At 41.3% G+C, this 24,784-nt stretch overlaps 1 protein-coding gene across 7 annotated transcripts in view; it reads right to left on the reverse strand.

Moving 5' to 3' along the window:
- MTUS1 (microtubule associated scaffold protein 1) overlaps positions 1-24,784 on the reverse strand; it is a 282,742-nt gene that overhangs the window by 1,994 nt on the left and 255,964 nt on the right. For 6 of the 7 annotated variants that reach the window (XM_075347095.1, XM_075347096.1, XM_075347094.1 and 3 more), the window contains 6 exons: positions 13,333-13,547; positions 12,305-12,410; positions 7,360-7,433; positions 7,164-7,262; positions 4,236-4,352; positions 1,503-1,600 (listed from right to left, as the gene is read on the reverse strand). In XM_075347095.1, coding sequence (XP_075203210.1) covers positions 1,503-1,600; positions 4,236-4,352; positions 7,164-7,262; positions 7,360-7,433; positions 12,305-12,410; positions 13,333-13,547 — 709 coding nt within the window. The remainder of the gene's footprint in view (positions 1-1,502; positions 1,601-4,235; positions 4,353-7,163; positions 7,263-7,359; positions 7,434-12,304; positions 12,411-13,332; positions 13,548-24,784) is intronic. The other variant, XM_075347097.1, reaches the window with a different exon arrangement.

The following is a 24,784-nucleotide window of genomic DNA, read 5'->3' on the forward strand; positions in this document are numbered from 1 at the left end:
TTAGTTGGTTTAAAGCTTTTTTTGCAGACCACCTTGGTGATCCCATTATAGTAAATCAACAGATGTGGAGTGCCAAATAGAGATGGTGTGAACTGATTTGCATGTCTCATTTCAACAACCCAAAAGTGGTCTGTGGCCTCTGGACTGAGAGGAGTACCGCCTTTTACCTGCTTATCCATGGCTCATCTTTTTATTAGCCTTCCTGGCATAAACCATAACTATGACAATATTGCGCCAGGCCAGCTAACCAAGAGTGGTGGCTGCCGGCAAGTGAGAGGTGGCACTACTTCTCACATTCGGGTGGGCATAAACTACTGACGCGGTCATTGGAATGGGATGTATGAATAGATTCCCGACAACTCTAGTGCTGACCCATCTGGAGGAGGTGTAAAGAAGTTGGCCACGCATCATCCAATTTTTCATGGATTAGATATCATTAGATGAATACATAAAAACAGAAGTTCTCTATATAATTTGTGTTTTATCACTTCCTCCCTGATCAAAAGGAAAGAATTGACTTGAGAGGATTGAAGATTGTGCAGAACTGAGGGTAAGGGCTAGCTCACACTAGAACAGGGGCCCTCCAACCCATGGTCCAGGAGCCACTTGTGGCTCATGGGCCGATTAGGTGTGGCTTGTGGCTGCCTGCCAGCGTTGTGCATTAGCACCAGATAAAGCAAACAGCTATGAAGAGCAGGTCACCAGATGGTGACAATTGTGAGTAGCCTTACATAGAAGAGCTAATCCGAATGGGGATAGGTTAGGAACAGCTAGATATTGGTATACTGCTTCGGTGTGATCTCTGTGGAAAAAAAAGCTTTGGCTGTCATTATACCAGTAATGGGGGCTTTTAGTGTCTATTGTAAGGGGGGCAGGAGCTGGATGTGGCTTGCAACCCTCTCTCAGACCTGAATGTGGCACTCTGAGTCAGAAAGGTTGGGGACCTATGCACTAGAGTATAACCCTGACGAGTGCTATCCGATGTTTTATTGGATAGAACTCGCTCCAACATTATATTACACTAGTGCAGACTAGCCTTTTTTTCCCTCACGCAGAGTCAGGAAAAAAACAAAAAAAAAAGCAGGGATTGGCAGCGTATATCAGACGGCGCTCACCCATTCAAGGCTAGGGGTACATGAGAAACCTCAAACTAACATCAGATATACGCAGACACATACAATGGAGAAGATGGAAAAATTAAGTTCTCCATCTTCTCCCCACTTGAGCGCCGATTCTCAAATGAGAGAGAATCTCATCACAGTAGATGACACTCCAATCACGAGCAGCGGAGTTTGAGCCCAGGGTCATTAGCATCTCGCATCCGAATCTCTTGCATAATAGAATGATCAGATTTTATACGCCAGTGTGAGCGTACCCAAAGGTGTGTACCCAAAAACCTCTTCAATTGATCTCCAGGGTCTTTGTGCCATTGTTTAACTAAAAAAAAAATATCATCAAATAAAGCAAACCTATCACTTGAAGATCAATATCCCAAGTCTTACCTTGAGAGGGCTACATGATTTGCCATACGAGCTCTCAGATCTTCATTTTCCTGCTGGCATTTGTTTAATTTTTCCACCAGGATTGTGTTTGTCTCAACCTAAGAGGAAAAAATAAAATAAAATAAAAATATCACTAAGGAGCCTTAGATATAATTTACAATTACTAGGACTACATTATATATACTCTTATTTATATATATGAATATTGTGTCCATTTTCATACTTGAGTCTTCAACATTGGCCTTTGATTTTACTGTCTTTTGTAATGCAGTGTCATCTTTGTTGGTTAGACTAACAAGTCTGCTGTAAGTGGTGGATCTACGATTCCGTACTTCTTAGGATTCATATAGTTTTTTTTTTTGAGTTTTGCACCTATACAGTAATTATGTGGTTTTCAAGTTCGGCTGATTTTGATAGACCCTGGACTGGGCATTGTTTAATCGTGAAATGAGAAGGTAATGCAGATCCGGGTTTGGATACTCTAAAAACCTCATTACACAGAATCAATATTCATTCAGTGACATTTGTTTGCACAGTTTCCAGAATTATGTGAGCAAAAACAAACGGCACAAGTTGTACAATATGTCTGTGCTCAGCTGAAGTAGAATTGCATGTAATCCTGAGACATGTTCAACGTCTACTATACAAAAGCACAACGCTTCATAGCAACAGAGCTTCATCATTGCTTGTTTTTATACTGAGAAAAGTCACATGCAGTAAAATATGCCCTGGTATTAATATATATATTTTTTTAAATGAGATGTACATACAAACATATAATCTCTATCTACACACATACATACATAATTACTGCCAGTGGCAGTATCGCGGGACTGAGCACAGTTCAAATTCCGAGCGCCGGTGATCGTATTGCGCAGGCGCGAGATTATGGGCGTGTACTTGGTTATCACTAGCGTCATCCAAAAATGACTGGAGAAGAAAGGGAGATAAGGCAACAACCATGTGTGAAAAATTCCATATTTATTCATAACAAATCAGATGTGAAAATATTTACAAAATACATCAATAAGAAAAGGTCAGACAATGCAGCAGGAATAAATAGGGGAGGTGAAAATTGTGGGGGCATACCCTTGCCGTACAGAACCATCCATGGTGAAATTGTATAAGGAACTGCAATCTCACCAAGTTCAAGGGGGGTTACCCCTGGGAAAATAACATTCAAAAAATGGCGGGGTGAGAAACCAATGGGGAAACCACGGACGTTTATGTCGAATGTGGTATATAAATGTAAACACACAGCGGGCGGACACACATGCATGCAAACCCCCCCCAGTAATACCTCAAAAACCGCAGTATGAATGAGACTAATAGGCAGTGCAGAGCCACAGGTGAGGACCAGGCTCCGTGCCAAGGTTAGTGTAAATACAATAAGTCAAAACCTGGTGCACCACACAGCCCAGAAGGTCTAGAGGTAATTACTAACCAAAAACTGCGGTGGGAGGTGAAAGAAGGAGGAGCTAAAGGGGCATACATGCAGGAATGTCCACCAACCGAATAAGCCACATATATGGTTCCCCATTAAAGGTTACCAGCTCCGGCGGCACCACATTAACCCCTTTTTAGGCTCTGGTAACCTTTAATGGGGAACCATCTGACCTTTTCCTATTGATGTATTTTGTAAATATTTTCACATGTGATTGTTATGAATAAATATGGAATTTTTCACACATGGTTGTTGCCTTATCTCCCTTTCTTCTCCAGTCATTTATGGTTTTTGGAGTAGGCAAATCCTTATGGGGCACCACTGAGTGGTACTATAAGTTGGTACTCTATTATGGCCAAATTCCTGCTATTTACTAGCGTCATCCAAGTAGCCAAACATAATCTCGCGCATGCGCAATAGCACCGGCGCTCGGAATTTGAACTGTGCTCAGTCCCGCGATACTGCTACTGGGCATGCGAGAGACTTCAGGAGCACTGAGTAGCATGAGAGCAGCGGCGTCATCTGTCAATCAACACTGGGGGACTGCGAACAGCGGCAGGAGGGGGAATAACGGACACCAAACCGCCCGCCCTTGTGGCCAGAAAACCCCATTAGCATAGCAGAAGGTAAGATTTTATAGTGTTTATTTAGGTCTGAAAGGGGGGCCAGTAGCAAGATGAATCTTTCTAGAATGCAGCCCAGGAGATGCAGAAGGGGATTCTTTTAGTTTAATAGCAAAATATCAGGTGACAGGTTCCCTTTAAGCAAAATAGGATGAAGTTGTAGGGAAGAAAATGTATGGTAACTAGTGATGGGTGAGCATACTCACACTGCTCATTACTTTATCGAGCATCGGGGTTTTCAAGCTCAACTCAAGTACAGAGTATAATGGAAGTCAAAGGGAAACTCGAGCATTTTGAAACTTGCATGCTCGAGGCTTGATTGAGTAACGAGCTTTGGTGAGCTAACTGGATAGAACAAACCATTTACAACACTGGGGTTGTTACAGGCAAGAGAGGACAAAAAAAAAAGGTTGAAATCTTGAACAAACCCTTTAATTGGTGCCTTTGAAGAAGGGCCCAGAATATGTCCAAAAACATGTCTATTGTGCATGATTAATCAATATACTGTGAATCCATTCTAGAGTCTGTATTATTTCTCCTGTAGAGCCTACATAGTCCACATTGCTAGAACAGGACTGTATCCAGAATAATGTACAAACTGTGCTCGCCAGACCAATGCACTAACGACATGGAATTTCAGAGGTAAAGAAACACACAAGAACATACCAGCTTCTCGATCTGCATGAGCTTTTTGTCTTGCTGATGTAATTTTTCATTCTTAATCTCTAATACTGCCTTTAGGCTCTCCAGCTCCTGCTCAAGATACATCACCTGAGGGTTCTTCTGTAAAAAATGGAAGGGGTAACAGGTTACTATGATCTGTGGCCAACTGGGTTAATCAAAATAGCACACGCAGTTCATTAGTTTGGCACAAAGTAAAAATAAAGGGGGGCTTCTTTCCGGTCATTAACCATTTTTTCGGCTGAGCAACAAGTTACATCTTTTCAAAAATGTGCACGAGATGTGACCTTTTGGGGAACATGCATAAAACTACACCATGGGGCAAATGGAGTAAAGCGGAGCCAAATTTTGCAACTTTAAAAAGTCGCAATTGGTGAATCAGTTGAACACAACTGGTATCATTAAGCTTCACCCACAAAGCGGAACACAAATCCGCAGGCAAGCACATGTAAAATAGGCTTAAAAACAGTCAAAATACAATAATGATTTGGGTGCAAATAAAAAAAAAGGTACAAAACACACAAAATTAGACAAAAACACATGTAAGCACAATGATGGATGGGGGCCTAGGACTTTATAAGAACAGATATTGAATACACTGAATTGTCCTATAGCAGAAATTCATCATCTTGTGTCGTACTGCCCCCATCGCAGCTCTACAAAGACATGATCTCATGAAGACGCCAAATAGAGATATTACGACGACAATGTGTCCAGAATTTCAGCTCTGCAGTCTGCACATATTCCATTTAAATCAATCTGGCAGTAAACTTACATTGAAGGATACCAGAGGGAGACCGTTAATACAATCTAGATAGAATTAGTTTCCTTAAAATTAAAGGTATTGTATGCCAGTCACTAAGGAGAGAAGAATCTGTTCTTGTTTGGTTCCTCCCACACATGGATGCTATTGTATTAGGGCTTTTTACCAATAACGGTCTCCTGTACAAGGAGGGGCCTCTCTTAAGGGAAGAGGATCATGATTCTCCTTAACTTCTCTGTAGATAAAGGTCAAACAGCAGTCCGCAAAAATAGAGGAAAGCTACTTAGTAATTGCTTTTGTAACTACTTATATAAGAGGCTAAAATGTAACACTTATTCCTAATTTTCCTAAAAACCTACATTAGGTATGTGAGTAACCCAAAGCTCCTTGGGTTAACCGAGATATTTCGTACAGTAACCAGATATTCGTTATGGTAGCTGAGCAAGCCTATAAAGATAACACAATTATCAAAGAAAACACAACAAAACAAAAATATTGAGTATGACTATTTTACCCAGAAATGGGTCCAGTATTCCAGTATGTGAGCGCACAGTGTTTTTCTGGGAGCTTGGGCACAGGACCTCTTACCTCTATTGAAACACCGGAGTCCCCTGATGATTCAAGGATTATGAAACGCGTCGGGACGAGGCTAGGAATGTCATAGGGGTTCTAAGACAGGGTTAGATGTGGTCTGCCCTTGTCAGGGCAGAAGCTATCGGGGTGATAGATGAAGTTAGTTCTCCTAGGGATTTATAGGGTCAGTGATAGGTTGAAAACTGACAGACCCATACAAAGTAGACTGATGTACCACAAGCTTCAAAGAATGGGTGAGATAGTTCTTGTTTTCTCATCTACATTACCTGTGAAAACTAGAAAAAAAAAAAAAAAAAAAAAAAAAAAACCAAAAGGAGAAAATTGTAGAAAAAATACCCTGACTATAAATAAATAAATTGCAAGTGCTTAATAAACAGGGTACTTAGTATATACATTTTTGCAAAAAGGTAAGAAGCTGTCTCACCTCGTCACGGTGTACCCATCTGAGACAGTCCCTAACCTACTAAAGTTAAAAACATATTCTGTACCTGACTAGTGTCATGTCAAAACTTCAATATGGATGGTAAAGTGGTTAGCTGGGTCCCAGATTAAATACACAGCAAAAAGTGAGAAGCAGGTAATTGTTCAGCCTCAGTATCAGGAGGGCTGCACCCCCAACTTGCATTAAAGCAAGATAACAGACAAAAAAAAACCCAAAAAACTGAGCTGTGACAAATGTTCAATAAACATGCAACATTACAAGCATGTGAATTGCAGCCTCAAGACTAGAAAAAAAAAAAAGAAAAAAAAAAAAACCAAGGAGAAAATTGTAGAAAAAATACCCTGACTATAAATAAATAAATTGCAAGTGCTTAATAAACAGGGTACTTAGTATATACATTTTTGCAAAAAGGTAAGAAGCTGTCTCACCTCGTCACGGTGTACCCATCTGAGACAGTCCCTAACCTACTAAAGTTAAAAACATATTCTGTACCTGACTAGTGTCATGTCAAAACTTCAATATGGATGGTAAAGTGGTTAGCTGGGTCCCACATTACCTGTGAAAACTGTGGGTCCTTTTGTATAGGACCATGATAAAGTATTTTGGTTGTTTATATTGAGTTTATTTTGCTTTTTTTATTTGTGCGCGCTCACATACTGGACCACTGTCCATTTCTTGTTTAAATAGTCATACTCAATATTTTTGTTTGTTTTGTTGTGTTTTTTTGATAATTTTGTTGTTATAAATCTTTATAGGCTTGCTTGGCCACCATAAATAATATCATATGGGGACTGTCCGAACTATCTCGGCGAACCAAGGAGCTTTGGGTTACTCACATACCTAATCTAGGTTTTTATGAAAATTAGGAATAAAAGTTACATTTTAGCCTCTTAGTAATGCTTTTGTATCTCTGTAGATAAAGAAGAAATGGCAGTGCCATAAAGTGGTACCGATATCTGCCCATCAATTGTCCAGGTAGTGGTGGGCGTTGTATGATCTGAGCCAGCATGGTTATTGAAAACAAATACAAACATGAAAGGAAAACGCATAGTAAGGACCATGACAAAAGAAACCTATTGGCCAAGCCACTACAAGACGTAATGATCACACGGACCAGTGCGGTTTTCTCTTTGGATAATTTTCTTTGTTCTTCCTCGGCTTTCAGCTTCTCCTTCAGTGATTCATTCTCTTGTCTCAGCTCTTCGATTTTTTTCTTAGAAATGGGAAAACAAAAACTACTATGTAAGTAGCTGGTGCAATTAAAAAAAAAAAAAAAAACAAAACTAGTAGATAAACTATAGAAAACCAACCTCTAGTTCAGCCTGTTTTTCTTTAAAGGATTCTTCCAATGCCTTATTTTCTCGCTCTTGACAATCTTTTAGTTCTAGAGACAGAGGGGAAGAACATAATGGTTTTATTAAAAATCCAGAATGCCAATGGTCATACTTCAAATCATAAAAGCACTATTGTATTGGTCCAGTCCAGTGTATACTTATGAACTTATGAAAGATATACTAGACACACACAACATACAAACACATAGGGCCGGATTCATCAACACTAGTGTTGTCATGCCAGTCTCCATGAAGAGGTGCATCTGACAAGTGTTTTGAGTCTCCATGTGCTGGAAATCTTATTCCAGTCAAGATCTGGAGTGAGATTTCTAATGTGTGGGACACCAAAGCTTGTCATGAATTTGAAAAAAAAAAACCCCAATAACTGATGGACTGAGTAATATTTCTGGATTGAAATGAGGTTTATTGTACTAACAGAAAATGTGCAATCCGCATTTAAACAAAATTTGACCGGTGCAAAAGTATGGGCACCTCAACATAAAAGTGATATTAATATTTTGTGGATGCTCCTTTTGCAAAAATAACAGCCTCTAGTTGCTTCCTGTAGCTTTTAATGAGTTCCTGGATGAAGGTATATTTGACCATTCCTGTTTACAAAACACTTCCAGTTCAGTTAAGTTTGATGGTCGCAGAGCATGGACAGCACGCTTCAAATCATTCAACAGATTTTCAATGATTTTCAGGTCTGGGGACTGGGATGGTCATTCCAGAACATTGTAATTGTTCCTCTGCATGAATGCCTGAGTAGATTTGGAGCGGTGTTTTCGATCATTGTCTTGCTGAAATATCCATCCCCTGCGTAACTTCAACTTCGTCACTGATTCTTGCACATAATTGTCAAGAATCTGCTGATACTGAGTTGAATCCATGCGACCCTCAACTTTAACAAGATTCCCGGTGCCGGCATTGGCCACAGAGCCCCAAAGCATGATGGAACCAAATTTTACTGTGGGTAGCAAGTGCTTTTCTTGGAATGCCGTGTTTTTTGGCCTCCATGCAGAACGCCTTTTTGTATGACCAAACAACTCAATCTTTGTTTCATCAGTCCACAGGACCTTCTTCCAAAATGTAACTGGCTTGTCCAAATGTGCTTTTGCATACCTCAGGCGACACTGTTTGTGGCGTGCTTGCAGAAAGTGCTTCCTTCGCATCACTCTCCCATACAGCTTCTCCTTGTGCAAAGTGCGCTGTATTGTTGACCGATGCACATTGACACCATCTGCAGCAAGATGATGCTGCAGGTCTTTGGAGGTGGTCTGTGGATTGTCCTTGAATGTTCTCACCATTCTTCTCTGCCTTTCTGATATTTTTCTTGGCCTGCCACTTCTGGGCTTAACAATAACTGTACCTGTGTTCTTCCATTTCCTTACTATGTTCCTCACAGTGGAAACTGACAGTTTAAATCTCTGAGACAACTTTTTGTATCCTTCCCCTGAACAACTATGTTGAATAATCTTTGTTTTCAGATCATTTGAGAGTTGTTTTGAGGAGCCCATGATGCCACTCTTCATAGGAGATTCAAATAGGAGAACAACTTGCAAGTGGCCACCTTAAATACCTTTTCTCATGATTAGATACACCTGCCTATGAAGTTCAAAGCTCAATGAGGTTACAAAAGCAATTTAGTGCTTTAGTAAGTCAGTAAAAAGTAGTTAGGAGTGTTCAAATCAAGAAATTGATAAGGGTGCCCATACTTTTGCACCGGTCAAATTTTGTTTAACCCCTTCAGACTCGGGGGCACTTTCAGTTTTTGCTTTTTGGTCCCCTTCTTCCGAGAGCCGTAATTTTTTTATTTTTCCGTCAATCTTGTCATATGAGGGCTTGTTTTTTGCGGGACAAGTTGTACTTTTAAATGAAACCATAAGTTTTACCATATGGTATACCAAACATTTATAGGTTTACTTGTATCTAAGGGGTTAAAAACAATTCACACGCTTGTCCATTAAAGTGGCGCACGTTTTGTGCCATTTTCCGAAAACCGTAGAGTTCTCATTTCTTGGGATCTATGGCTCAGTGACTGCTTATTTTTTGCGTCTCGAGCGGTCGTTTCTAAATGGTACCATTTTTGCGCAGCTGTTATGTTTTGATCGCCTGTTATTTCATTGTGCGTAAAACTTGCGGCAACCAAAAAACGTAATTTTGGCGTTTGGTAAATGGCGTAGTGGCAAAAAAATTCCAGATTAATTGATTTTATATTTTGATAGATCGGGCATTTCTCAACGCGGCGATACCAAATATGTGTATTTATTTTATTTATTTTTTAACCCTTTAATTTTCAATGGGGGGAAAGGGGGGTGATTTGAACTTTTAGGGTTTTTTTTATTTTTTAAAACTTTTTTTTAATTTTTTTTTATTTTACTAGTCCCCCTAGGGGGCTATAGCGATCAGCAATCCGATCGCTCTTATCTATCTGCTGATCACAGCTATACAGCTGTAAACAGAAGATTCAGTCACTTTTTGTTTCTCTCTGCTCCCAGCCGAGGGAAAACGAAAATGAAACTTCATAGCTGCGGGCGTCATCACATGACCCTGTGCTACGATGGCAACCACCGAAAGTCACGTGATCACGCACGTGACTTCCGGTGGGGGTGGCGGTAAGTAAAAATCATGGCCGCGCGCATATAGATCTCGCTGCCAGACTTTAGCAGCGAGATTTAAGGGGTTAAATGTTGCGAGTGGAAGAGATTCCACTCATAACATGCAGGCACACATGTCAGCTGTTGAAAACAGCTGATGTGTGCCGACCGCCGCCGCCTGCCCGCGGCAGGGGGCGGGGCTTAACGGGACACGCTCTATGACGGATATATCTGTCCATGGTCGTGAAGGGGTTAAATGCGGAATGCACATTTTCTGTTAGTACAATAAACCTCATTTCAATCCAGAAATATTACTGAGTACATCTGTTATTTAGATATATGAAACAAAAATAGCTGTTGCAAAAACCCAAATTGTTATAAAGAAAAAAAGGTTAACATTAATAGGGGTGCCCAAACTTTTTCATATGACTGTATATAATAAAGGACGTATTGACTATTGCACCCACCCAGTCGATTGTGGCTGAAGTGTTGGTGCTAAAATCCAATTAAACATTACAAAAGGAACCCTAATTTTTTGGGCTTTAAAAACCATATAGTCCATCTTTTTTCTAAATTAACCACAGCAGCCAAAAAAGATTATACTTTGCTAGATTACAGCGGTCATTTTACATGGTTATTGTATGTTGACTTGAAACATTGGTTTCATGGGCGTTTCAAATGTTAAAAATTTTGAGTATCTTAAATATGCTGACACTTGAGTTGTGGCTTCATGGAGAATTCCTCAAGCTTTAAACACATCACTGCTGGATGGAGCATCAAGACTACTTCTAGTTTGGAGTTTCCCAACAGTCTACTAATCGAGGAGGTCAGTTTTATGTGGAGTTGTCATGACCCAGTCCTTGAACTGGAATGGAACATCCCTTGTCTGGTTATGGCACATTGTACAAACCTCACTATTTGCATCTGTAGACAAGACAGAAATCAGTTTTTGGGGCCAATCAGCTGATGAACCCAGGTTAAAGTATACTTGACTTCTAAAGATACCCAGTATGAAATGTAAAAAGTCTTTCCAATTGGATACACTATGATAGATTGGGCACTTCTTACCAGACGTTAGACACTTTGCCAAACCTTATGTAACTGTCCAATATTTCTGGACCCAACTGTATACACAACATGCTGTAATATTTTTAAAGCACCATAGATTCCATGTGTTGTACATGTGAAAAGGGGTTACACACAAAATACAAATAAAATTACACTAAAACTAACCATGAGAGTGGAACAGAGGGGAAGAGGACTCTGCCCTCATAGACTTACACTCTGTAGTCTACTACCGTATATACACTATACTCGCTTTTGTTTCCTTCCCTGGCCAGGAGATGTGGGATATACCAACCAGATTCCTGGATTGTTAGCCAGCCATTATCTATCGGTTAAAAATGTACTTTAATCGGGGGGGTTTAGTGTTTTGTTTGGTGAGGTAAGGAGAGTATGAACGTTTATTTTTTTTATGTGCCACAGGATGAGGGTATATAGCAGCATGGGGAGTATATCATGAGCCGCATGGGGAGTATATCATGAGCCGCATGGGGAGTATATCATGAGCCGCATGGGGAGTATATCATGAGCCGCATGGGGAGTATATCATGAGCCGCATGGGGAGTATATCATGAGCCGCATGGGGAGTATATCATGAGCCGCATGGGGAGTATATTATGAGCCGCATGGGGAGTATATTATGAGCCGCATGGGGAGTATATTATGAGCCGCATGGGGAGTATATTATGAGCCGCATGGGGAGTATATTATGAGCCGCATGGGGAGTATATTATGAGCCGCATGGGGAGTATATTATGAGCCGCATGGGGAGTATATTATGAGCCGCATGGGGAGTATATTATGAGCCGCATGGGGAGTATATTATGAGCCGCATGGGGAGTATATGAGCAGCATGGGGAGTATATGAGCAGCATGGGGAGTATATGAGCAGCATGGGGAGTATATGAGCAGCATGGGGAGTATATAGCAGGATTAGGGTATATTATGAGCAGCATGGAGAGTATATGAGCAGGATGAGGGTATATAGCCGGATGGGGGTATATGAGCAGGCTGGGTAGTATATGAGCAGGCTGGGGAGTATATGAACAGGTCATTACCCCATAACAGTGTCAGCAGCAGATCCTCGCCCCATAAGTGTGTCATGACCACATTTTTTGCTTAATATTTTATTTTCCCATTTTCCTCCTCTAAAACCAGGGTGCGTCTTATCGTCCGGTGCGGCTTTTAGTCCGAAAAATACGGTAATTGACGATTTGGAGTAGTAAATCTAATCCAATATTTTTGGCCTTTGGAAAAGTTACCTGTCAAAGATTTTTCATATTCTTCCTTTATGTTTTTGATATCCTCAGCGTGACTAGTCTCGGCTGCGTGCCTATAGGCTTCATGAGTGGAGTTCAGGTCATCAACCTAAATGAAAAGAATAGCTTTAAACTGATAATCAAAACATTAAATTGTTACAGCCACTAATGCAAGGTTCACAATGAAAACGTGGGGTTAGTGGAATTCCTGCATTAATTTACAAGGTTTTTGTTATAAGATTCTTGTAATCTCTGTTTCACAAACAAAAAAACCCACAAAAAAAATTTGGTATCGCTGAGTTCAGAAATGTATGATCTATGAAAATATAAAATAAATTAGTTGGAACTACAATTGTTTTGGCTTTTGCAAATACAATAAGAGGAGATCAAAACATTGCATCTATCCACAAATGCTATCTGTAAAAACATTAGCTCAGGGAGCAAAAAAATAAACCATCACTTAGCGCCAGATCCTCAAAAATAAAAATGTTACAGTTCCTAAAAAGAAAAAAAAATTAACAAATTTTATGTGGCCATTTTTTTTTTAAGAAATTAGATTTTTTTTTCAGACCATACTTGTTTGGTATCTACATACTTGTACTGACCTGGAAAATGACACTGCCTGGAAAGTTTTACCGTGAAAATGGTAAATAAAAACCTAAATAACTGTGGAATTGCACTGTTTTGCAATTTCACTGCGCTAGGATTTTTTTTCCGTTTTCTAGTACACAATATGGTAAAAACAAAACTATAACTCGTCCCGCAAACAAGCAAACTGCTATACTGATGGAAAAATGAAAAAGTTATGGCTCTACTAAGAAGGTGAGGAAACCAGGAAAAAAAAATCTAAAATGGCAAATGGCCATGGCATGAATGAGTTAAGGTTCTGAAAAAAATATATGTTTTTATAGAAGTTGATGTAGTCAATTTGGAGAAATGTTAAAGACCATAATGTCCAGAGAATAATTAATAAGCCACGAACAAGCCATAAAATGTCTTCTCTACCATTCTACTGTCAAAGCAACATTTACCTTTTCCTGAAGCTCAAACTTGTATTTCTCGGCTTCCTCAATGAAGATTGTCTGAAGTTTCTCACATTCGCCAGTGTAGAACTGCTTGAGTTTCTCCTCCAGATCAGTCAACTCAGCGAAGTGTTCATCCTTCACCTTCTGCAGAATGCCTTCGTAAGCTACGAGCAAGTCATTCTTCTCCTTCTCTAACTTCTCACAGGTGCCGGACGCAGACACTGCAAAAGAAAATATATACATATAAGATTAGTCTGTGTCATACTTAAAATTTTGGCTTTATGGACAGTTCAGATCTTTGTACATTTGAAACTACTTAGGCCAAATTGAAGGGTTGGAAGACAAATTTTGATTTGAAGGACACAATCATAAAACGCTAAAAACAAACTAAGGTGCTATTCTTCCCTACTATTAAGAAGGACTATCTATAGATAGTCCTGTTCAAATACTTATGCTTGAGCCGTGTAGGGAATTGTGGCAGATGACTGATATGTTTTATTTCACCTTACAAAAGCCTGTTCAGATCAATTGATGACACAGATCTAAAGATGGACGATGCTTTGTCTCCACACCCTGCACCGGTATGCAAGGAATATCCATATAGATGACCTCATGGACCCACCCACTGATGACCTCATGGACCCACCCACTGATGACCTCATGGACCCACCCACTGATGACCTCATGGACCCACCCACTGATGACCTCATGGACCCACCCACTGATGACCTCATGGACCCACCCACTGACCACAAATGGACACATCTGAGCATGCCCACTGTAGAGCAGACCATGTCCCTTTTTCTTATTTACATAAGTTGATGATCTGTTGAAATAAAGTCTCTTGGAGCCAAGCCATACACTGATGAAGGAGAGGCTTACATCTGACTCTGGTGTGGAACAAGTGCATGCACAGAAAAATGACATCAGACAATTGGGTCAGGAGCAGGAAAATCGTTAACATTTCACCAGTGTTCACCCCAACAGTATCATTATGGCACATCAGCTATATTGGAAACATTATAACATGAAGATTGGCTGGAGGCCTGCCTGTGACTTCTGCCAATCATGAAGACTTGAACACTTATTCTATGCATAATTCGGGCCTATGTTTCCTTGCACAGAGGATATCTGCACCTTTTTGCTGCATAAAAGCTACCAAAGGAGCAACAGCTTTTAGAAAAAAGGAGAGATCACGATGAGCGAGTGTTGGTGGATGCCCCTATACCTGAGAGCAATGGCACCAATACATATTGGGTGGTGGGGTGGACTCACACAAGAGGGACAATAGAAAAACATTGTGCAGATAATCAGGGATAACAAGCGTTTATGGTTTATATCAGGTTTACATCTCCCTCCTCTGTTTACAGAAAATCCAGTGATGAGCTCTAAAAACTATTTCCGCCATAAGAATACGTTTGCTGTAGTATGAATCCCTAATGGGAGGATTACACCACATGTGTTTTTATAGTAGAAGTCATCCCATAACAGGAGGAATTTGGAATATGTGAGGTTACACAAGCCTCAAGACTTCTTACACAGACCAACCACAAGTGAAACAATATAGCTCACGCAAGCAAAAGATCAGAGCTAGAGACAAGCCGTGCACCATATCGGACAGATCGGAAGGTTGGCACGAGGACAGGTACCTCCACAACAGACCCAAATATTATTCTGCATTTTATTTTTGGGAATGTGAAGAAAAAAAGTAAACTTTTTTAAAACCATCAGATTTTTTAGGAGCATGGTTCTGCCTGCGTGGGCCAATCTGGCATTTTACTAGTAAGGACTTGTCTGACAGTCAGAATAAATAGATTGGATGGAATGTGCTGAGGCGATAGAGTGAAGAGGTTACATGTGATTCCACAGATTAATGGTACAAGTGCACAGCGCAAAACTCAGTGGCGTGTCTGATCACCACTAGTGTTCGTGGCACAGGGCTTCCAAATCTGATCCATTAACACATAAATCAACCATCCTTAATTAATCATTTTCTCAAACATCAATGATTTTTTTTTTTACACTGTAGAATATGGGAAACTGGTATTGGATGATCATCTGTAGATCCTGTTATCAAATTTTGGGGTTTTTAAGAAGAAAAAAACACAAAAACGTTGTGCAGGCTAAGCTTTTGATATACAGCTAAAAAATGGATTGCAGTTAAACAAGATATTTTAGGACATTTCCACACCAATCAAATGAATGGATCCTGTACTGGATTAATATTTTCATCAGCCAAACAATCATTCAGCTAACAGCCATTTCTCATGACTCCACCACACACAGGAACATATGGGCTCGGCTAAGCACTCGTGTTTTCCCATGAAAAAGTCGAGGCCAGTGAAATCTGGCCGTGGATCATCTCCAGGAAGACAAATGGGGAAAAAAAAGCAGGGAAAAAAAAGCAGGGAAAAAAAAGAAAGAATGGGCATGCTGCATTATTGTGGGCATCGCAAAATGCACCAAAAAAGCATGCAAAACTGCAGCGTGCGCATGGGGCCAAACAGTAGCATCTTCATGCAGAATTGTATATAAAGAGTATGAAGGGCAGGACAATGAAGTGTTGGGAAAGGCTTATTAAAAAACAGCCCATGAAAAGCGCGATGGTACATTAGCACAAAGGTCAATATGACAAAGTAGGGAGTAATTTACATGCTACTGAATTTGAAGGGTGTAAAAATCAAAAGATTTTACAAACGATAATTTTCAAGAATGCACATATTGTTGATTGCACGTAATTGTCTATTTCAGTACCATTAAATTTTCTCACACACACGCACGCACGCACGCACACAATAGGTGACAATCTATTTCACCCCTCCCTGCACAGTAACCTCTGCACAGATCACAGAGCATGCCTACAAAACTCTCAGTGGTATACATCTCTAGTCTACAGATTCCTCTGGTTGAGCCCCTGAGACAAGTGATTGGCTGCATCCTTTTATTGCTGTAGTTAGGATATCAATACTTCCGCCAGTCCAAGATGGAGTCAGCGGCAGAGGCGCAGCACCGGAGCTGGGAATGGAAAGAATTGAGATCATTTTCAATCTCGGTAAGCTTGTACTGCAGTAAAGCTTATTCCCTGACAACCCCTTTAACAGCAGTTCAGACAAGATTTATGGACAGAAAACCGTGGAAAGTTATACAGCCTAGATGTAAAATTTGTAATAAATCTCATATTTCCAGCCATAGTGGATTTTATCATCTCATACTGCTTTTACAGAGAAGGTTGAAGCTGGTTCACATAAGGAAGCAAATTCAATTACAATTCTCATTATGTGCCGTCTCAGGAAGGGAATATTTTATTCATAATTGCTAAATGTTTTCCAAGTTTTTAATGCAAGTGTTTTCCCTAGAAGCCTGGCAAAGAAACAATCTCCGGGTAAGGAAGATCCATGTTGGCAAAAAGACTGAGCCCTTGCCTGCTTGGTAACACACTGCATTTTTAACTTTAACCTGAGAATATAAGCGAAAGTAGGAGGCTTAAAGAGGACCTTTCACTAGTTTCCGCATGTCAAACTGGTCATATCGCGCAATAATAAATACAGAGCGGAGTAAAACAGTTTTATTTTTTTTATTCCTCTGCTCCGTTGTGGAGGTATTAGTTTGTAAAGTTTAGCTTATCATTTAGGTTATAGTTCTATTGGGCGTTACCAAGGATTTGTCTCTGGGGGAGTGCACTTCTTCCACTGCACAAGTCTCTGGGGGAGTGCACTTCTTCCACTGCACAAGTCTCTGGGGGAGTGCACTTCTTCCACTGCACAAGTCTCTGGGGGAGTGCACTTCTTCCACTGCACAAGTCTCTGGGGGAGTGCACTTCTTCCACTGCACAAGTCTCTGGGGGAGTGCACCTCTTCAACTGCACAAGTCTCTGGGGGAGTGCACCTCTTCCACTGCACAAGTCTCTGGGGGAGTGCACCTCTTCCACTGCACAAGTCTCTGGGGGAGTGCACCTCTTCCACTGCACAAGTCTCTGGGGGAGTGCACCTCTTCCACTGCACAAGTCTCTGGGGGAGTGCACCTCTTCCACTGCACAAGTCTCTGGGGGAGTGCACTTCTTCCACTGCACAAGTCTCTGGGGGAGTGCACTTCTTCCACTGCACAAGTCTCTGGGGGAGTGCACTTCTTCCACTGCACAAGTCTCTGGGGGAGTGCACTTCTTCCACTGCACAAGTCTCTGGGGGAGTGCACTTCTTCCACTGCACAAGTCTCTGGGGGAGTGCACTTCTTCCACTGCACAAGTCTCTGGGGGAGTGTACTTCTTCCACTGCATAAGTCTCTGGGGGAGTGCACTTCTTCCACTGCATAAGTCTCTGGGGGAGTGTACTTCTTCCACTGCATAAGGCTGACAAATCATAATTAGGCAGCATCATGCAGGGGAAAAAAAACCAAAACAAACCCTGCCCACCTCCCCTCACTGATGTCTGCAGCCACTCTGTACAGATACAGCAGTGCGGAGGTTTGTATAATTAAAATCAGTCCCAGACCTCATCTCTCAGCAGCCAATGGGCGAGAACTGACAGCATTGAAATAAAATCTCACAATCTTTAAATTTAAAATATAAAAAAAAAAACAAAAAACCAAACATTTAAAATCACCCTCCTTTTTTCAGTGATCAAAAAAATTAAACAATGTAAAAACAAAATATATATTTGGTATCACGAGGTGTAGAAAAGTCCGAACTATCAAAATATCAAATCGTGACTCTTAAGGTAAATGTCAAAAAGAGGCGAAAAAAAGAAAAAGAAAAAAGAAAATCAAAACTAGAGTCGCTGCATATTATATATTATATTACATATTTATCTATATCTTTTTTTATTATGTTTACAGGTTATAGATTGCTGGAAATAGTCATAACTATGCCTCAGATGATTTTTCAACATGACGCCATCTGATACTTTATTCCTTTATGTTACTGAGCTCTTCCAGGCTATGGGGCAGGTACTGCCCAGAAGATAATGCTGTACCTGCACTTAGCCTGATCTTCTACCATCAGCATCACCGGGTTTCAGTAACGTCTGTTTCTTGTCCAGAAATCCTGCTCCTACGCCCTGCAATTTCCGATGTTACACTGTATTATTCTGCCTTCCTATGGGCAGAAGCTTCAAGTTCCTTATGGTCCCAGTAGCAGTGATCTCTGACTCGCGCAGAAGGAACATGAAGCCTATTCCCAAAGGAGGTTGAAAAAGTATAACATTGGAAATAGCAGAACGCAGGAGCGGGACTTCAGCCCAAGAAGTAGATATCACTGGGACACACAGACACTGATGGGAGGAGATAGCTAGGCTAATGAAGTGAAGGGGCAGAGCTCTCTTCTGGGCAACATCCACCCTATAGCCCGGAAAATCTAATTAACACAAAGGAATAAAAGATGATTTTTCAACAAGAACCTGAGACATACAGGGATGACTTTTCAGCACTCTAAGCTGTATGCCCATATTAATAGGTTAGATAGCTCAAATATGGTGACAGATTTCCTTTAGGTGTACAATTTTTTTTGTTGCATCACTAAACTAGTAAAAAAAGAAAAAAGTTGGGGAGGAGGAGTGAGCTGCCAGGAAGAGTGACCGTTAGTGATGTCATCCTATGGTTCACAAGGAGTTACCGTACATACCGAGCAAATACCGACACAGAAGACCACGAAAAGGTTCAAAATGTGCAGCTGTAAAGGTACAGTCACACTTAGCGACGCTCCAGGGATCGCTGGAGCATCGCTACATGGTCGCTGGTGAGCTGTCAAACAGGCAGATCTCCACAGCGATCAGAGATCAGCCACCAGCGACTAGTGTAACGATGCTGTGCTTGGTAACCATAGTACGCATCAGGTTACTAAGCAAAGCGCTTTGCTTATAATTACCCGATGTGTACCTTGGCTACGTGTGCAGGGAGCCGGCTTCTAGAAGCTGCAGACGCTGGTAACCAAGGTAAATATCTGTTACCCAAGCAAAGCGCTTTGCTTGGTTACCCGATATGTACCTTGGTTACCAGCGTCCACAGAAGCCGGCTCCCTGCACATTCAGATCGTTGCTCTCTCACTATGAAGCACACATTGCTGTGTTTGACAGCGAGAGAGCAACGACCAAAAAATGGTCCAGGACATCTAGCAACGACCGGCGACCTCACAGCAGGGGCCAGGTTGTTGCTGGATGTCACACACACGCACAGCGACATCGCTAGCAACATTGCTGCTACATCACAAAACCCGTGACTCAGCAGCGATGTCGCTTAGTGAGACGTGGCCTTTACTGCGAGAAGACAAATTATACACCTAGAATTTTGCTGGTGAAAAATCTTGTAGATCACTACTATAATAGGTTAGAGAAACTGATAAATCTGATTGCCGTTTACAAGCACAGATGCCATTATAAATCTGCCGGCGATGCAGTCTTTGGCTAGGCCCCATATACAAATAGTCATTGCTTTACGGTCTCATCCGCTGAGTGTGTTTTAATGTAATTAAGCTCATTAGTCCGGGCTGCCTGGATTTTGTCACGGAGAGGTCTGCTAATATAAATGCAGTTTAACAAGATAAATCGGCCAGACATTAGGGAATTATCCATTAGCCAGAGTGATCATGTCAAAGCAGCACTTCCCAACACAGTCAAGTGAGGATACAGAACACACGCGACATAAAAGCTTCTCCGGTATAACCCACCATCACAAGTCATATGTAGAGCACAGACGTATCAGGACTTTCCTTTCATTATGGCAAAATGGTCAATGCCCTCAGCTTGGCTCTTCATTCCCTGACCAGTAAAGGTGGCTTGCTGGCACTCCCATTGAAATGCCCCACTTGCTCGCTGCCCCACATACAACAACTTTGGTAAAGAGGATCTGTCTCTTACACACAAAAAAAAACAAAACACAAAAAAAAACAAATATATTCTTAAAATTCCCAATTTCCTCTGATTCTACTGCGCTTTTCCTTTTTGCGCTGCATTACTTTATTGCAGAGATGATCACGTTTGTTGGCTTTGGAACCTAGTATGTGATATCTCCACTGGTAATACAACTAGGCTCCCTCCCTCCCAGACACTGCTATGCACAGCTTGGTAACAAGTGTGGAAGCAAGACTGATCGATTAGCTCCAGGCTGTGACTGGCAGTGCCTAGGAGGAAGAGGTGACAGTGCACACCCCCAGGGAAGACAAAGAAAAACACAATTGGTCTGTAAGCAGAGATTTCACATGGTGAACTCCAGAAGAAACAAATGTAAATATCCATGCATTATAGCAACATAGGACAAAACAAAGAAAGAGCAGCAGAAGCAGGGAAACTCAGGGATTTTTTTACAAGGTATTTAAATGGAATCACCAAGTTTTTGCACCACCATCTGACAGCAGCATAATGTAGAGCCAGAGACCCTGATTCCAGTGATGTCACTTACTGAGCTGTTTCCTGTTATTTTGATAAAATCAATGTTTTCTCTGCTGCAGATCTAGCAGTTATACAGAGCTCATGAATATGTTGGACTACCTGGCAGCACGCCAAGTAGTCCTCTAATGATAATCTACTGCTGATTAAACCGTGATTTTATTGAAACTACACTAAGAAGCCCAGTAAGTGACATTGATGGAATCAGGATCTCTGCCCTTATGTTATACTGCTGTCAGATTAGGTGGCAAAAACCTCAATTTAACTCAAGAGATGTCCTGAATGAAGAAGCATTTTGCATGTACAGACAACGTCCTGGGAGTAAACACAAAAATCGACTTCTGCTCGATATGCTGGTGGGGTCAGTATCGACACAATAAATCAGAGTAAGAATTGGCACTCAGCGCCTGCATAACACAGCAGTGGACACCACAATCTACTTCTAGCGCTCGCTCTCTGGGGCCGGTCTTAAATTTACTAATTGCACACTAATTAAGGTTCAGTGCGGACCGAAACACCTCTGCTATTTCTGTTTGGATTACCCCAAACATTACCAGTGTTATTCTCCTCTTGTCTGAGTGCTAAGTCAAAAGAAGGAAAAGGGTCGGTCTATCGCCGATATTACTGGTAAAACTAATCCCGCTAAATTAGGGAAAGTGACATTTCGTGATATACACTGCTACATAGGAATTCTCCAGATAGAGGGCATGCACTTCACATTATTCATGGATTTACTGACACTGTGTGATTCAGATAAAACTGTATAGCCCTTCACAACCTAAAATAGCTCCCAAAAAAAAACTATTGTATATCGGAGAAACACCGTATGAAATACAAGAGAAATGTTGCTAATAGTGGTGAAATGTACATCACATATGGCTCTGAGAATACTAAAGAATTAGGAATACTAATAAAAGGTATAAATGTTATGTCTGCAGAAACAACAGTATTTTTTTTTAAAAAAAAATGCAGATTAGCACAAGTCCAGTTTTCTATTCTGTACAATGCATATTGCAGTCCCATGTAAAACCAGACTGTTGCCCTTCGAGCCGACACTTCAAGGCACTGACATAAAAGAGATGAAGATTTCAGGCTTCCAGGTAAATATAATTAGGGAGTCCAGAGAACCCAATTACATACACTAATACCAGGGGGGATCTGGGACAGTAGAGGAGGTCCGGCAGGATAGTCCATCTCTCCGTACTCCCCTCACGGTCTGAATCACGACCTTGTGTGTCAGCTGTCATTACATGTGCGTGTAAGCAGCTCTGTGCTGTATATTACTAATGGGGCGAATAAAAACCCCCTAGCATTATATTCGAAAAGCAGCAGAGAACAAATCCACAATCTATGTAAATAAGACATTTTCTAAAGCCGATCCCTCAAGTAGCTAAAATCCTCCCCCTCCTTTCTTACATACAGATGCATTTCAAGCCAATGAGGCCAAGTCATGCATTGAAATCACTAATATAATGTGAAACGCATGACCTTCCCCTGCTAGAAGCCGGGACTCAGCAGAGCGCTCGACTTTACTGTACAGCCCATGGCACGTCCGGCAAGGAATGCCAACACTGACCGCTCGGAAAGGGAGAACGCAAAACCCAGATTCCTAGAAAACTAAATCGTCCCATGACTTAAAAGTGGGATTATAAGAATGTGGTGAGGAAAAAAGAAGCCAAGTGTCCATAAATTCACTGACACGAAGGGCAGAAAAATAAAGAAAGGGAGACTGCCTTTACAAGAACGCCTGTCGGCCTCTTTAGCCCCCACTATCCCACTCCACAGTCCTAGTAGCAGGTCTATATATTTCTACACATACGTATATATTGTATTCAATATTCAGCTTCTAAGATCTATATTCATGCAGGAATAGAACTAGTCTGACAGGTGACTGATTAAATATTGATATAAAAAATATGAACATAAAATAGAGCACTACACAACAAAGGGACTCTCGGCCATAAATCAATTTTTAATTAGGCACCCACGTAAGAGACTGCTTTTAGTAAAACGAACCTGTCAAAACAGAATTGCTGCCACAGTGTTACATTGAATAAAGGCAGATTAATAAACACATCACCCTCTAAAAATGTTATGTTTAGCAAAAAAAAAAAACAAAAAAAGAAGAAAATAGAAGAAAAGTATTGGGATGCCATCTGTGACTAGTCATCAGGGCGGCCCCGGTCTCCGTAGTCATGTAGCCCTAGTTGGCGGAGCATTTAAAGCAATGATACACTCCCGAAACCACTAATCTGATTACACTCTATGTTAATATGCTCACTAGTCTGTTATTATTTTGTGTAACACTAAGGGGTACTTCTCACATAGTGAGATCGCTGCTGAGTCACGGTTTTGGTGACGCAGCAGTGACCTCATTAGCAATCTCGCTGCGTGTGACACTGAGCAGCGATCTGGCCCCTGCTGTGAGATCGCTGCTTGTTACACACAGTGCTGGTTCATTTTTTGGACATTGCTCTCCCGCTGTGAAGCACACATCGTTGTGTGCGACAGCGAGAGCAACGATCTGAATGTGCAGGGAGCAGGGAGCCAGCGTCTGGCAGCCTGCTGTAAGCTGTAACCATGAACCAAGCCGCTCTCACGCTGTCAGTACCGGCTCCCTGCTCCCTGCACAAGTAGCCAGAGTACACATTGGGTAAATAAGCAAAGCAGCTTATTAACCCGATTGTGTACTCTGGCTAGGAGTGCAGGGAGCCAGCGCTAAGCGGTGTGCACTGGTAACCAAGGTAAATATCGGGTAACCAAGCGCTTGGTTACCCGATATTTACCTTAGTTACCAAGCGCAGCATCGCTTCCACGCGTCGCTGCTGGCTGGGGGCTGGTAACTGGTTGCTGGTGAGATCTGCTTAATTGACAGCTCACCAGCGATGCACCAGCGATCCTGACCAGGTCAGATTGCTGGTGGGATCGCTGGAGCGTCGCTTAAGTGTGACGGTACCCTAAGGGCCAGGGGCTTCAGATGTGAGGACAGGCCCCTTCCATAAATTTAAACTGTGCTGCCTTGATCCTTGGCTGGTATCTGCTTCATTTTCCAGACAAAATAGTAATGTGACCACTGCAGCCAATCACTAGGGACATAAGCAAAAACCCATTTAATAGAACATAATAAAACATGCATACACTGGAGATCAAAATTAGAGAACAATGTATGATCACTTGCTTTTTTGAGAAATAACGTAATCTGCAGTGATCAACAATTGAAGGTTTTTTGTAAGGGGTGCACCATGCCAATAGAATAGTGTTTTACAAAAGATCCAAGTTTATCACCATAAAACCTTTATTTTGCATAAAGCATGATGATCTTAGAGAACAGCAATGACTGTAGCACAGAGAAATAAGTACATTTTCTGAAGGTAACAACAGTCACCAATCAGTAGGAAGTGTACCGGCCTTTGCTTTGAATGACTTCAGCACATCTGCAGCCACAGGACATCACTAGTCTCTCACACTGCTCTGGTGGGATTTTGGCCCACTCTTCTTCCACAGTTCTTTTACTGTTGTGAGTTTCTTGGCCAAAACTTTATCACCAAGATTTTTCCAGAGTTTTTTTTATTGGGATTTGATTAGGACTCTGGGTTGGCAATGCATTGTTTCAATGATTTCTGTTTAAAGGAACTGCTTTACCCATTTTACTGTGTAACAGGGAGCAATGTCCCGCATGAAAATTGATGGCTGATTGTGTGAGGAGAGCAAGTAAGGAACCACGTGTTATTGGAGAAGCTTCTGATCCACACTTGCATTCACTCTGCCATGTATCTGTATGAGAGGTCCAACTCCTGCTGCAGAAAACATTCCCCAAACCATGACATTTCCTCCACCACCTTTCACTGACTTCTTAAAACACTTTGGGTTCAGTCTTTTCCCAGTTTGTCAAAGAACATAATGTTTCCCATCAGAACAAATAAATTAAACTTGTCTTCATCACTTAAATGAACTGTGGACCACTTCTCTGTCCACACACCAAGTTCATCACCAAAAGGGGAGTCTAGCCTTTTGATTCTTTCTGATGAGAGGTTTGGTCACTGCAGAGTGGGCTTTCAGTGGAAATACTCTTAAACGTAGTGACA

Source organism: Anomaloglossus baeobatrachus, chromosome 1 (assembly GCF_048569485.1).
Source record: "Anomaloglossus baeobatrachus isolate aAnoBae1 chromosome 1, aAnoBae1.hap1, whole genome shotgun sequence".
Classification (NCBI taxonomy): domain Eukaryota; kingdom Metazoa; phylum Chordata; class Amphibia; order Anura; family Aromobatidae; genus Anomaloglossus; species Anomaloglossus baeobatrachus.